Source organism: Ornithodoros turicata, chromosome 3, assembly GCF_037126465.1.
Source record: "Ornithodoros turicata isolate Travis chromosome 3, ASM3712646v1, whole genome shotgun sequence".
NCBI lineage: Eukaryota > Metazoa > Arthropoda > Arachnida > Ixodida > Argasidae > Ornithodoros > Ornithodoros turicata.
This window is the reverse complement of record NC_088203.1, coordinates 8,490,553-8,506,152: the sequence shown is the minus strand read 5'-3', so window position 1 is coordinate 8,506,152 and position 15,600 is coordinate 8,490,553. Positions and strand designations below refer to the sequence as shown.

Here is a 15,600-nt window from a genome sequence, read left to right as displayed (position 1 = left end):
TCAGCTCAACTCAACTCAAAACTGGTTGCCGTCAGCGCTTGAGATCGGCCCAGGAAATTATTGAACGCCGCTATTTGAGGGACTCTAGTACATCTAAAATGGGATAAAATGGGGTATACCTCTCGAAGGCTACGGGTTTCTGGTGGTTGGAGACGCGTGCCATAGTTCTATATTGCCTCCACGTAACTATAGAGACTAACGACCCCCATCAAGCGGGACAAAACAGAAATAAACTAATAAGAATTATAATTGGAAATATATTGAGACTAAAGTAGGATAACTAATGGTTAATAATAATTTTTTGAACCAGATTTAAACTGAAGTAGCAGACGAGAAAAAGCCGATTCACTATCGTCTGCATTGTCCGCACTGAAGCAGACGACAAGGGCAAGCAACTCTGTCATTCGGAAATCATAATGGCGCTTACAGTGGTCGTACACCTTTCAAAGGTACCGAACGTTTTCTTTTTTTCCTTTTTTCATTCTTTTTTTTATTGAAAAGAATCGATAAGAGCAGCCGAACTTCGAAATAAACTACAAACTCGTCCTGAAATTGATATCGGCATGCGGCTCGTTTAGCCTGATTGGGTGTTTCCGCTGCGGTAGGTTGGAGCCTTTTTCTTTTCTTTTTGTTGCATGATAAATAGAAGATGGTTATTAATGATATCGTATTATACGGATCGTCTGTCATATTTGCATATGTATTGCTGTCGCGTGCGCCGGCTAAGCATGCATCTTCCTGATTGTTTATTTAGTGACGTGTTGTTGTTGTTGTTGTTGTTGTTGTTGAGGCACAGTTTTATTGCTTGTATTTTCATTTGTGAGGTAATTATGTTTTTCCGGTTCTCATGCGTTCGCTGTTTTTGCTGCCGCAAACGGGATCTATGGCGTGAATGGTGCTGTCGTGCTCCACCTCTAGGTGTGCAGGCCATACTACTTCGACATTTCTACAGGTGCTGCACTGACCAGCTAGGTGTTTGCCGCTTTTTATCATATTTACACTTTTATCGGTAGCTTTCTTCGCGACTTTATGCGATAAAAATGCTAGAAAACTTAAAAGTCTGTATGTATACGGTTGGCAGATAACAAAGTACTCAGATAGGTAATGTCGTAACTCGGCGCGTGCAAAATCGTTTTTAGTTTAGATTAGGTTAGATTAGATTATAAAAAAATGAAATAGATGAAAATACTTCATAATACGTTTATACATCACTATATCGACCATCCGAAAGCGTGGCGTTACAGCCACGACACGTGTGTCTGGTACCACGGAAGCCTGGCACCAGGGTACCTTGTCCGTTAGGGTCTTCAAATATTTATGCGGTTTCCGACGACCACTGGTTTGCTCCCAGCCGCTTTAGTCCCACGTTATTTTTATTTGTTCGGGGGGAATGAAGTTCAATAACAAAATGAGTAATGGGTAATTTAGTTGTTGTTTATTGTTATTTTCATTTCTGTATGGTTACGAGGCCTTGTTTTCCATGGACCCTTTGGTACGGGGGGGGGGGTTCCTTCTTCTTTTTCTTCATCCTCACAGATACACCGTGCGTACTCTGTGTTCCTTTCGGTTGCTGTTTCCTCCACTTTGCCCTCTTTTTGGTCCTTTGCTTTGCACAGCCACCCGAAGAGACGGCGATGACCTGGCATGTCGCCTAATCAGCTCAAAATGGATGAGGCAGCTCGATGGACAAAACGACACGATGGATGACACGGCACGGTGGATGAGCTGGCACGGAATAGACGAGTTCAGAAAATCCCAATGGTCTTTGCGCACGCATTGCATCCTGGGCGTTTGCTGAGCTGGGGAACGAAGAATAATCCTTCACATTTCGCTTTCACTGACCTTGACACGTCGTGGACAATGGACCGGTAGGGGAGAAATCGGAACAGTTTGGAGGTCACCCGTTTCTTTCGTATTAGTAAACTCCCATAGTTCAAAGCGGCGCTAAGCACTCTGGGATTTTCTGAACTCGTCTAGGCGGCACGGTGGATGAGATGGCACGTTGGATGAGGCGGCCATAAGCGTCTTCCTATCACCCACATATCTATCTATGCCGCTTACAGCCACAGGTGCTTCGCGACGATAACACGGAATAAGAAAAAAAAAAAAGCTGACGTAGGCATTCCCGGAAATGAAGCTTCGGGTGCTTTGGCTGTTAAGGACTGACCGGCAAACGAGCAAGATCCCCGCATATTTGACGGGACCTGACGCCAAGAGAATGCCTCGTAACATTTGTCACGGCGCCTACGGGCGTACAGGTTTGGTTGACGCGGAGTACAGCCCGCTAGTCGATGTCGACCCGAATCTAGCTTCTGTCTTCTGAATCGCACGCCGCGTGCCATTGAATCGTTGTTCAAGGCCGCCTCCGACTAGACGTCCCTTTCAATCGTGCCCTATGGGAAAGGTGAACTCGTCCAACCCCAAGCAGCACAGTGTACTGAAAGTCGAGTGCAATAGGGGTGGACGGTATGTGTCTTATCAATGTTCTTTACTTTCACGAGTCCGTTCAAGGCCTTCCAGCTACCCGTCCACCCCTATTGCACTCGACTTTCAGTACATTGTGCTGCTTGGGACTGTCCAATGTCTCACGTGTGTCCAAGTGGAGAACACTTAACACATATTAATTAAGTGCTCCAGATACACTGTCCAACGTAATATAACTTTAGAACCGCATTGGAACGGCTGGCCCACAGTGTAGCTCCTCAGAGAATGGCCGTGGGGTCTTAGATAACCAGCGACCGCTGCTTTATTAATAACATTCCTTGTGGGCATCGCAGCACTTTCGACTTATTATTGCACGTACTTACTTTTATTTTGGAGTAGCCGGCCCCTGTGTTTTGTATAGGAGCCACCATCTCGGTATATTTCTTCTGCAATTCTAATCTGATCTAATCAATCCTAACACAGAGTGATATTAAGCGGTAGGAGCAACTTATTTATTTACACATGGTAACAAGATTTTCGTGCACGAGACTGCACTTCTCTAGGTTACAAAAAGTTTACAAAAAGTTTACAAAAGGTATTTTTATAACCTGAAGAAGTGCAGTCTCGTGCACGAAGGTCTTTTTCCCACGTGTAAATAAATAAGTTGCTCCTACCGTTTAATATCACTCTTTGACCTACTCATCACCGGCAACTTGACATCGCCTATTTTTCTGCCTTCGTATCTTCCAATCCTAACACAAAAGGAACTGGGTTTATCGGTTGTGAAAGTTTCTGATTTGTGCGGGAAAGAAATAAGAAATCGCACTGTATGCTTTTCCCCTTCTTCTCCTTCCTAAGAACCGTGACAATGCGGCCGGAGAGGCCTCTGATTTGTCTCCTCAAGCGATCTTTTTTTTTTTTTTTTTTTGATTGGGTGTTAGCGCCGCGAAGCAACTGTGGCTATGAGCGACGTACAGATGTGGACAGACGGAGAGAGGATAGCAGGAAGGAGTGGGGGACAGGGGGGTTAGTATGCGTCCTGGGCCGACTTCAGGGGGAACTGTGCCGACATTCGTCTGGAAAGTCTTCGGAAAACCCAGGGAAAACCTCAGACAGCACAGCCGGCGGTAGGATTCGAACCCACCACCTCCCAGTCTTCAGCACGACCTTGGTTACCACCAACGAGCGGACGCCTTAGCCCACTCGGCCATGCCGCTGGTCCTCAAGCGATCTCCCGCGATGGTTGGACAAATCGTTTGAGGAGACCAATGAGATCCCTCTTCGCGTTGTCGACCTTCTTGAGAAGGAGAGGAAGCGTGAAATTCGAAAGTGGTGTTTCTCTCGCTCATAAGTATACTCTAAGAAAAAAAAAAGGTAGAATTTCCTACCCAGACTTCTACCATTTCTTGCCAATCTACACGCGACCTCTCCCCCGCGGGTATAAGCTGCGGCGTCCCTTTCCCTTGCTACTCTCTCTCACGTTTGCTCTAACGGAAAATGGTAGAATTTCCTACCCAAGGAGGTATAGAACGACAGATTCTCCTCTGTAGTTTGTTTCTACTGCGCAGTTCCAGTCATGTCTCGATTATCCGAACACCTCGGGAGTCGTCCCTTTTCGTCCGGACAACGAATTTCCGGATAACCGCACCGAGCAAACTTCCGGAAAAAAACCCGAAAAATTTGTGACACCTCTTTATAGCGAAAGAAAAGGAAACAAGGAAAAAAATCGTTACTTCAAAAATTCACGTAAAAGTGAGCTGCTTCAAATTAGTTGGTACGCGTGCGACAGAAATTTGGTCACAACCGCGCGGCACTCGCTGAGTCACACTGCTGTTCAAAGTAGGGTAATGTCTTAGAAAGTTGGTCCCGCGCGCATGGTTTTGCCTTTTTGCAAATGTATTTGGCATAGGCCAAAAGACAAGCGAGGCTTTCGGACGGACATTGATGTTCACGTGGGGATTTCTTGCGCCCAGTGGATACAGGCTTATCGTTTATCGTCTTATCAGGATCGCTTATCGTCTACTATCTCTACCGTACGTGCCTGCACACACCAAAAGGGAGTGACTTGTCAAGAAAGGGGAGTCAAGCAGTACAGAATGCCCCGGTGATATGTGACGCTTTTCCGGATAAACGAATCAGAATGACCTACGTCCTGGAAGGCTGTTCCCCGTACTCGCTGTCTGGACACGTATAACGAATTCCGGATAGCCGAGACAAAATCCAATGGTAGCAGGCTCGTACCCGTAGTTCGGATAACGCGTTTTTCGGATATCTGAACTCCTCCGGATAAGCGAAACATGATTGTATATACGCAAAAGGTAAAACTGGTTGGAGTAGAAATGTGGTTGCAATGCAGCTCTACCCGAAATGGGTAGAAAATCATACCTTTTTTTCTTAGAGTGATAGGGTTTAGCGCTTTCGCTTTTTAGTTTAGGGCGGATTTGGTGTAATTTGGTGTTTATTTATTTTCGTTAAATCAGCGTTTTTCTGCATTCTTTTTTTTTCTTTTTTTTTGCGTGCACATGGTTCACCTTGCCGGTATCGGTGAATATAAATCGTAACGTAATTTCAAAGATGCGCGCCTCAGCGGAGCCTTACAACCAAAAACCCATACAAGACCAGCCCCCGTGAGACATCAACAAAAAATGAACACTTTATTACTTCACAGGGAAGTGCCGGGGACGCCAGGAACTCGGTTGCTGAGGCACGCCGATAACTCTCGGGTAGGCAAAATTAATCCACAGTCCGACCACTGTGTGGCGTCACTCATGATCATGGTGTGGAGTAGAGCTCATTGATTTATTTCTTTTTTGTTATACCCAGTCTCTATCCTTAGCAGTACACCGTGATTCCAATACTCATGATGAAGCGGAACGAATAACCGAGAGACACGGGACACGAAGACAAGCACAAGAGTTCTCAGACACAATTCCTTCCTTCATAATCATGTACCAGTTAATCTGCGCCCTATCTCTCTTATCCAATACCCATATTGCACCACATCGCCCAACCCGGATTTTCATCCGGGACAGTCCCCCCCCCCCCCCTTTTTTTTTCCGAGAAGCGCCAATTAAAAAGTCCGCTTTCATTTCAACCACGTACCTGCCATGAAAGTATCATCCGCTATTATCCCGTTTTTATGGCCGGCATTAGAGCGCAGTAAAATTACAAATGAACGCGCACAAGGTTGCATCGATCAAGTATTTTTTTCCCAAACCTCATCTCTTCGCCGTCTTGAGGCAAGCTGTTTGAAGGTCACTCTCGATCACTGTCAGTTCGATTCAGTTCAGGAAGCGTGATTCTTGGGTACGGTTTTATGTGTGTGCGAACGAACGCGCTACCTTGACTTGGACTCGGACGGTCTATAACTTTTAATGAAAGAGAGATTTGGAATGTGATATATAGAGAAAGCCGACTTCGTTTTTTTATGGAAGCATTATGGGGTTGGGAAAAGTCACTGCAGGAAGTCTACGTCGATGTATAACGATGGGTAACGTTTGTGTGGAGAAAGTTCTGATGAGAGGGCAGATCATGATGATGGTATGAGAACATGGGGATTACCCCGTTCGTCACTAAATATATGCTTCCTGCAACGAGATGATGATGATGATGATGATTGAAAGAAAAAAAGTGAGGATTGTAGCCCTCATCACGAGGGCCGGCTACCCCAGATCACCTAAGGAAAGGAATGCCAGACACATCCACCCACACCCACTGGAGATGTCGCGAAGCGGCGACGAACGCCACAGACAGGGTCATAGCCCGTCTAACAGCTTGGTGTCCCTTAAAAACTGTGTAACGGCTCGCAAAGCTGGCAGTTGAGTGCTCGGTGACCATGGGCCCAGCACCTTCTGCACTCCGAAGGGTCGATTGTCAACACGGCCTAACGCGGCTACAAGTCTGTCACGACACTCAGAGTATCTTGGGCACGTAACTATAATATGTTCGACGTCTTCGATTGAGCCACAGACTGGACAATTAGGAGAGTCCGCCTTCCCAAGCCTGTACAGGAGTCTTGCACTGTATGGTACATTGAGCCGGAGCCTATGAAACAATGACGTAAGCTGCCGTGGCATGGATGTTGGGAGGACCAGGGCTAGTTCGGGGTCAACCCGGTGCAGAAGGGAAGATCCAGCCTCGCCACAAAACCATTGATCTTTTGACAGCTTATGGCTCAGAGACTTTAAGGCACTCTTGGCGTCCGCCTTCGTGAAGTAAACACTGCGGAATGTACTATTTCCATGTGCTTTCCCAGCGTTGTGATCGGCCGCATCATGACCGGTGATCCCACAGTGGCCAGGTATCCACCGGAAAATCACGTCATGGCCAGCGATCACTGCTTTTTGGTGCGCTACTAGTATGTCATTCAGTACAGGAGCTGAGAGGTGGTGTGTACCCGGTGTCATAAGGGTCTGTAAAGCGGCTTTAGAATCACAGAAAATCACCCATTTTCACTGGGAAGGCGCGCACGAGATATGCTCTATGGCTAGAAGAAGAGCGTGTAGCTCTGCTGCTGTCGATGAAGTACGATGCGATAGTCGAGCACTGCGCGCAGTATTCGACGCTGGTACAACGAAGGCACAGGCGGATCCTGTCGATATTGTGGAGTCATCCGCATATACCGCCGTGCGATCATCCAGACGATGGATCAATTCCAAGCTCAGCTGTCGCTGCATGCAAGGAGGTGAGGACTTCTTCGACGAAAGGCCTGGAACTTCTGTATTGACTCTGAGAGGCACAACACTCCACCATGGCAAAGGCGATGCTGGAATGCGTTTACATGATGGTGAGATGCCTCGGTATGGCAGAATGGCCTGGTGAAAAGTGGAATTATCTCTCTTATTAATTGCTCCAACAAGGTGGTGCCGACGATGACGCGTTGACAGTCGGATGAAGTGACGAAGTGATTCCTGAACTCTTAGAGCTGGTACCGGAGGTTCCTTCGCTTCTGCAACTGTGAGCTGGTTAGAAGCTGACCGATGAACCCCCAAGCACACTTTTAGGCTCCTTGCAACCACACTCTCGAGGATAGATTCTGAGGTGGGACACAGACCTTGTAGAAGTGGCAGGGAGTACGCCAACATCTGACGAATTAGTGAATGAGAGTGCAACGAGAGTTATACGATCATAGATACGTTGTTTGAACACCACAAAGTAAACCGAAAGTTACTCCAAGTTTAGGAGGAATCAGATTGATCAATTGATTGGGGAGGGTTAGACGTGCATTGTATTTGGGTATTAAGTCAGTTTCTGCAATCGGAAGTGCAATATTTGTTACCCTCTGGAATGAGCAATGTCGCGAACACAATCATAGTATGTTCAGAAAAAAAACGAGAAAACGCCAAGTAATGCAAAAAATAAATAAACAAATAAATAAATAAATAAAGAGAGAGAGAAAGAGAAAGGAGGAAACAATAGCGTGTAGGTTATTTCGAATGACAGACATATGAATCGTAGAGTTTGGAAAATTACAATGCCTCCAGTACTGCGAGAAAAAGACATTTCTTGTATCGCACTGCGTCTGCACCAACGCGCGACGTACTCACAATACCACGTAAACACGAAATCGCACTTTCATTGGCTCATAGGTGCGTTCTCCTTTCTGGAATGCTCTGGAGCCTATGTACATCACCAAGACGCCTGCTGCCACCCTAACGCTGGATCTGAATTCCTTGCAAGTTAGTGCGTGGGAAAACTTCCCCTATACAGTGAATGCTACTATAGAAAGCAGATAGACAAAAGGAAAGTGATGAAACATCAGCAGGTTCACTACAGCCTCCCATATATGCCTCCCTCTCAGTAGCACCCCCAGTGTGCAAACAAACCTGTTTTCGTGCTTGCGAGATGTCTGTAGTCTCTGTGAACGGGAGTCTTTCCTTTTTGTTATCGGTGCTCGCCAGCTTACCGTCCGTACGTATAAACGCGTCTATAAACCTCGGAAGAAGTGGTAGAAAGATACACCGCGGGGAGTCAGCCTCGCTTCCACAACCGTATTACAAGCGGGCCTTCGCGTTCAGACCTAATCCTGAACAGGTGAAGAAGTTGGCTAAATTTCTTCGTTTATGCGTACGAGCGTGGCTCAGAAGGAAGTGACATGTTGTGATTGTGCGCGACTCCCCACTGTTACAATCGCCTGGTAGAGACGCATTGTCAGACTGGATTATGGGACGTTTCCGTGCGAGCATGTTGCTTCTGAGAACTGTCTCGGAGGTAAACAACCTTGAGGTCATCCACGTGGGAAGCAAGATGTGTTTTAGCTGGGGCTAAAAATTGAAAATAACCGATTGCGTCGGATTTCTAAACCCTGAAATCAGCCTTCCTTCGAAGGAAGACTCTAAACGATTCCCAGAGCACCATAACGGTGCAGAAGGGCTGTGGACAGCGGTTCCCTCTGCAGCGTGTATGCAACGATATTCCCAGTAAGTCCTCCTATGCCCAGAAGGAGAACAGTCTCTGTTCGAAGTATCGGCGGCTCTTGTCCTGTGGCCGTTCCCCTAAGAAATCCTCTTATAGCTGCACAAGGAAATAAATTCTAGCCTAAAAGAAAACAATAATTTTCAAATTCTCTGGAAAATATGCTGTATTAGAGAAGCGAACGCGCACAGACAAGCTAGCACAGTGCTCTGTGCGCTATTGTTCCGTGTTTCTGCTGGGTGGGTAGTTTTTACTGCGATATATCGCAGTAAAAACTACCCACCCATCTCAACCTCTGCTCTTCCTCATATTGCGTTGAGTCTTTCCCGACTTCAATGTCTTCTCCAATGCGTTCTGTTATCTCGTCATATCGCCAGAGTATGCGAGTCTTGAGTCTCCAGTCATAAGGCAGGACGAGGAAATTCTCTTTCACATATAGTTCCTCGGTAAGTATACCACAAAACTGCTTCAATTGCTTCGCGTGCTTCCACTGTGCGGCCAATACCTGCCCAATGATGTGCAATATTCCCCGCCCACGAGCTGAGAGCTCCTTCCTATCCATTTAGCTCATCCTCCACCAGGGTGCAGGTCACAGCCTGGATGATCCCTTTCCAACGGTGACTCTACCGATCGTTGGCCGAAAAACGTGTTCCGTGCGATGTAGCCAGGTTTCAGTTAGCTTCGTATCTCCAAGAGATGATGGCTGCTTTCATTTCTGTTGACGGAAAACGTGCTTCCAATCATACTCTCGTGTGTGGGCCGTTATGTGGCTCTTCTATCGGTCAAGGAACCTTGCCAAAACGCTGATTATTGTCTTGGATTGGATTGAGGTTTATGTTCTTGGACGAGGTCTACTGCATTGGCTCAGTATCGATGAATGGGAAAAAAACAGCGCGAAAAACTGAACGACAGGGAAGACGCGTACACAGGAGGAGCGCGTTATGTATCAACTTACCCACACTATTGCCTTAACTCAGTATCAATGTTGGCACAGCTGTTCGTGTGTCTCTTGTTCTCGTTGAAATTGGGAAAGAAAGTGACAAATGTTGACAACGGTAATTAGCCGAGGCAGACTGTACTTAAGGACAAACACGACTTCAGTGACAAATAAGTGTTGTTCCGCGTACGCTTGGTTAATTAGCGATTATCTGGTTTGGTATCCGGATTAGTTGGTATAGTTGGTAGGCAGACTGCTGGCGTGCGTATCAAGTAGGGACCTGCCTGCTACTCGTGGGGATAGAATCCGCGTGAAAATGTCCTGGAAAAAACCTCGTAGAGAACTGTACTGAAAAGTAACAGCTGCCTTATAGAAGTTTCTTTTTTTTTTATTCAGCGTCAGCGCCGCGGAGCAACTGTGGCTATGAGCTGTGGCGTGCAGACGTGGACAGATGGAGAGACGACAGCAGGAAGGGGTGGGGGACAGAGGGGGTTAATGTGCGTCCTGGGCCGACCCTTAGAAGTATGTGCTACCTTTCTGTTATGTTTCTGACTCGAAGAGTTTGCTTTATTAGAAGGAAAGAGAAAATAAGTCTTTAATCCATCAGCTTCGGTCATCGTTCAAGGTTATTATATATAAAAAAAAGTTCTGAAAGTACTCTTATCGGTCGGGTACAGTGCTCCCAAAAGCATTTTCCACTTTCACTTACCCGAAAGCCGATTTCCATAGATTTTCGGTGGAAATGCCAATCGCCCATTCTGACCCTAAAATGCAGGTTACGATATTATGGCACATTGACTTCGAAAATCCTGTCACACCTATTAGTGGAATGATCGAAGCAAATGCATTCCTCACTGAGTTTCTGTATGGAGGTACCCTTCTGATACATAATGCATTTCTCGCTCGCTTAAAGTTCATCGGCAATAATATGACGGAGGTTATTCACAGGCGGCGTCGTACACGGAGTGTGAGACCGTCGCCATGCCGATCAAGCGTGCCGTCACATACGTGCTGGCATACCACGTGGCTTAAGTCGTAAACGTTTTGCCATAATCTTCCATTATCTCAAAATGGACGAGGTTATACACTGCCCTCTGACCTGTCACGAAATAACCTTTCAATTAATGAGAGAGGGAGAGAGAAAAGCCGTTGTTGATCCTCTTCGATGTCAAGGTGCGGGCAATGGTGTCAGTATTTTATTACGAGAGCATTAGATTTGTGAGGAGTATGCATGAACTTCAATGCGATAATTATGTTGTACGTATATACTCTGGAAATTTTAGCAGTTCCTTCTGCAAGTTCTTCGAGTTTTTTTCCGAATCTGGAGGTGTTGGATGGAGTCTTCTTCCGAAAAGAACCAGGAACTCCCCGAAGTTCTGCTCTGTTTCCTACATAACATAGTTACACATACGTTTGTTGTGTAAGTTCCCCACCATAAAGAGGGAGATTTTGTAAAGCTTCCTTGTAAATGATGTGTAATAAACAAAGCATTTGGCATATTCTACAGAACTGACGCCGTTTCGGGAAGATGTATTCGATTTGATTTCAAAAACTGTTTCGGATGGGTGTTTTCCAGACAACACTGTGATTACGTCTTTCAGTTGAGGTTGAATTTAAAAAGAAAAGGCAGTCATTTACAACACCCGCTTTACACGCTGAAAGGTGTAAAAGAATGCTCCGTGGGAGTTCGGCGCATTTGTACGAAATATGTACGAAATGCTGGAAGAGAAAACATGCGAGACAAACTGAGCACCACCAAATCATGCAGGTGCTTCACCGCGGTACACTCTGGCGTGCGGCGAAGATGCATTCTAGGAGCAGTGAAAGCGTTTGGACGATTATAATTATTGATTGCCTCGCGAAAGAAATGCGTCGATCGGCGCTGTACAACTGATTCTTCTCAGCGTCATACTGTATCTGAGCAAACTGTACCGTGCCATTGGCGTTCTTGGCCACGTGTATAGACTTGCAAGGTCAGTGAGTGAACCTCGGGGTCTCCGAGGCCCTCGCGTAAACAGATCAGCCTTCGAGGCTGTTCTGTTACTCACATGACGTATAACTACATGACACATTAGGTGCCACGCGATGCCCATTAAAGAGAACTTTCCTCTTCTGGGAGTAGACAATGAGATTGTTTGTCTGTTCTGGCGTCAATTGTCTAGGGCGTGGGCGGCAGACCATCGGCGTCTGTGTGTGTTGCTCGTCTGGAAGCTGGCTTTATGACGGGCGTTTATGGGCAAGGCAAGGTGTGGGTGGATCGGAGCCCACCAGGGGCACGAAGCGTGTGACGGACAACTAACGAGGCGGGGTTCTCCGTGTCTCTGCAGTTACCCACGAAATGGCGGGCGTCGCATCGCGGTCACTGAGGAGGCGTGATGAATCTGACACATGACACAACGTCTACGCGAACGGAGAAATCTAAAGCGACAGAAGCAGGAAAAGAAGAAAACGTCGTTCGGTAGTGGGGGGGCTACTTTCGTGTCTGTGTGACCACGTCACGGCTTGGCAATGTGGAAGGGATGTGTGACCAGTAGGTGTCGCGTCCTTGTCTTGCATTGAACTCTATCCTGTCCTGGCATTTTCTGATTTCAATAAACATATCCCCCCCCCCCCGTCTGTCCTGAGGACTGTGCAAATCTCTTGTTTTTTGGTGTTCCGTGTAAGCGCCGCGAAGCGACTGTGGCTATGAGCGACGTACGGATTTGAACGGACGGAGAGAGGACAGCAGGAAGGAGTGAAGGACAGGGGGTTAGTATGCGTCCTGGGCCGACTTCAAGGTAACTGTGCCTACGTTCGCCTGGAAAGTCTTCGGAAAACCTTGGGGGAAAACCTCAGACAGCAAGGCCGCTGGTAGGATTCGAAACCACCGCTTCCCCTGTCTTCAGCACGAACTTGGTTACCACGAATGAGCGAGACGCCTTTACTCTGTGTCTGTGTAAATCTGGATCTTGACGGTGAATCGGCCGAATGTTGTGAAGAAGAGATCATGAATGGCAGAAGCAGAATAAGTAAGAGACTGACTTTTAATCGAGCAACACAGAGCAGGATTATAGAGGCACAAGCTTGTGAACGCAGGCCGTCTTCAAGTAGACGAAGGTGACGATGGCAATGATGATGATGACCATGATTCTGCCTCGTATATTGCTAGCCACGCGAAAAAAATGTGTTCACGAACGGCGTATACAGATGTGACAGGTAAAGAGAGGGAAGGAGAAAGCAGTGGGAGAAGGGGTATGTCCTGGGACGACTTCTGGGGAAGTGTCTGGAAAGGCCGCAGGAAATGTCCTCGGAACTTCATGTGCGTGTTGGAAGGGAAATGCGCTTCTAAGATGCTGGGAGGTGTTCTTATCTCCAAGAGAGAAATAACATGTTTCTTGTTTTACAGTCCGAGGGAGAAAGTCCTAGATATCTCTGGACGTGTTGTCCACACTCTGGATCGAACCTCTTTTTCTTTTTTTTCTGACCAGGTGGTGGTGGTGCTAATGAAAGAGCTCGCCGTTGTCGACCTGGGGGAATGTGCGTCCTGGGCCGACTTCTAAGGGAACTGTGTCGACAGATGTCTGACAGCGTCTGAGGTAACCCCCAGACAGCACAGCGCGGGCACCAGGATTCGAACCCGGGTAGCTCCCAGCCTCGACGTGACATGGGCAGCACGCTAACCACTCAGCCATGCAGAGTGGTTAGCACACCCTGGTGTGACCAGGTGTCTTCACCGCTGGACTGCAGGCTTCATACGCGAGCAGTCGTCTGATCGCGGCGATAACAAGTAGGGCGGCGGTTATTACAGTACTTCTTGTAGTACCTGTCCTCTAGTAGTAGTCCTTTGATACGACTACTTGCCGCGTGTAGCCGGCCGAACGAGAAAATGTCACTTTTCTTCCCACCATATAATAGGCTAGCATAGACGAAATATATCGAAAGTTGACTTTTTCCTTCACTCACAAAGAAATTAGAACGGGGAAGGGTCGGAGAAGACAACGCCAAGCTATTCCGAGCGATTCAGCGCAACCTGGTGGCGTTGCAGCAAAAGTTATGCGTCTTCTGTTGTAGCTGAAGTCCTTGAAGCTAGTGCTAACATAGCGTTGTGAAATCGTGAAATATCCCGTATCTCCGACACACTCTCTGATGATGAAAGAATGCTTTTGTAGACAAGCGTCTGCAGGGGCTCTGAATTTCATGTCTTTGCTGAAGCTCACAGATCTGCAGGGTCCGTAGGCTGAAGACTACGAATTTTATCTGATCGCATATGCGTAACAACATTTTTAACGGAACAAGACTGAAGTGAATTGAATTTCACGAGGCTCAAAGTTTTGTTCTAGACACAATAGTTCTAAGGCACAGCTGGTTGCCATACGAAAAAGATTTCACGACTGAAAGAGCGGCAACGCTGTTCGGAAATTCGTGACAATCGTTTATCATCTTAATTACTAGACCTCGGATAACCCGCCCGCGAAAACAAAACCGTCGACTTGTCGGATAAAAAGAAACACAAAAAAGAAAGGTGCCGCTGTAGTAATACTCTCTCAAGGTTGTAATTAATTTCAGACGAAGCGATTCGCTGTTTAAGATGCATCACACATTTCACTAAACGGGCGACTCTCTTAGAATGTGGGTTTGGCTGAAAAGCAAAAGTGCGAACTACGTGACGACGCACGCTTAAACTGCGCGCGTCTGCAAGAAATGTGCCGCGGCGGCTCTTTCTCCTTCTCAAAGGCTATAGCTTTGACCTGCAACCCAACCTAACCTAACCCAACCTAAACCAAATTGGCCTTAAAACCCTTAAATTTGAAAAGCCTTGCTTTTTTCTTTTTTTTTTTAAAGACGTGGAAACTCCCCAGGCACCACAATGTACTGAAAGTCGAGTGCAATAGGGGTGGACGGGTAGGTGGAAGACCTTGAACAGTCTCTTGAAACTAAGGAACATTGATAAGACACATACCGTCCACCCCTATTGCACTCGACTTTCAGTACATTGTGCTGCTTGGGTCGGTACTTTCGACAAAACTGAGGCGATCCAGGAGGCCCTTTTTTTTTTCCGGACCCGATATCTCCGAAACGGACCGCCCGTGAAGGGTGCACGAAGGCACCCAAGAAGCCCCGGGGCCTCTCGGCGGGTGGCCCCAGACCCCGTTCCAGACGGGCGCTCCATTCGCCTGCTACGGGGTTTATCTAGATCGGTTTATAGCAGAAGCACGAACGAAAACGAAAAAGTTTCTGTCCGTTTCTGGGTCAGGTATGCCTTTCAAGGCAACTGCCCTCCCAGAACAGGAGTCTAATTGGAGTAGTAGTACTTGGTGTTCGAAGACAGGTGCCACTCGTTGCTCCGTTGAAGCGCGCATCCCATTTAATTTCGCGGTGTATTATACTATAGAAAAGTTGCTTTAGTTTCGCTTTGTCTCGTAGCTGTCTTCCAATACAGACGAATGTTTCCTTGTCTGTGGCTTTGCGCGCGGTTGTGTCTGAAAAAAAAGAGAAAAAAAGAAAGAAAGAAATGGTTTCCTTTAAAGAGGATGAGTGGCATCTTCCTGCATTGGGTGCGTATAAAGGTGGTTTATATATAGCGTTTAATGTTCTATCCTTTTTATCAAAAACTAGTTCTCGTTTTCTTTTCTTTTTCGTCTTATGTACCGGTTTTGACATTAAGGGCCAAGGATCGTTTGCACGCGTAGATTAATTCTGTCGATACAGTTTAGTTCAGTTCTTTATTGTACGTTGTTTTTTTATTTTATTGCTCTTTATTGAAATGCTCTATCGTAATGTAGCTCCTTATTGCATTGTACGCTTTCTTGAAGTTCTTTATTGTTGATGTATTGTATGCTGGCTTG

At 46.7% G+C, this 15,600-nt stretch overlaps 2 protein-coding genes across 2 annotated transcripts in view; both read left to right on the top strand.

The window, feature by feature from the left end:
- The window catches only part of LOC135387942 (ataxin-10-like), a 53,872-nt gene extending 41,706 nt beyond the window's left edge, over positions 1 to 12,166 (top strand). The window contains exon 12 of the mRNA XM_064617178.1: positions 12,103 to 12,166. Coding sequence (XP_064473248.1) covers positions 12,103 to 12,151 — 49 coding nt within the window. The 3' untranslated portion in view covers positions 12,152 to 12,166. The remainder of the gene's footprint in view (positions 1 to 12,102) is intronic.
- The window catches only part of LOC135387943 (protein Wnt-7b-like), a 112,365-nt gene that overhangs the window by 11,521 nt on the left and 85,244 nt on the right, over positions 1 to 15,600 (top strand). The gene's annotated exons all lie outside the window — the stretch shown is intronic.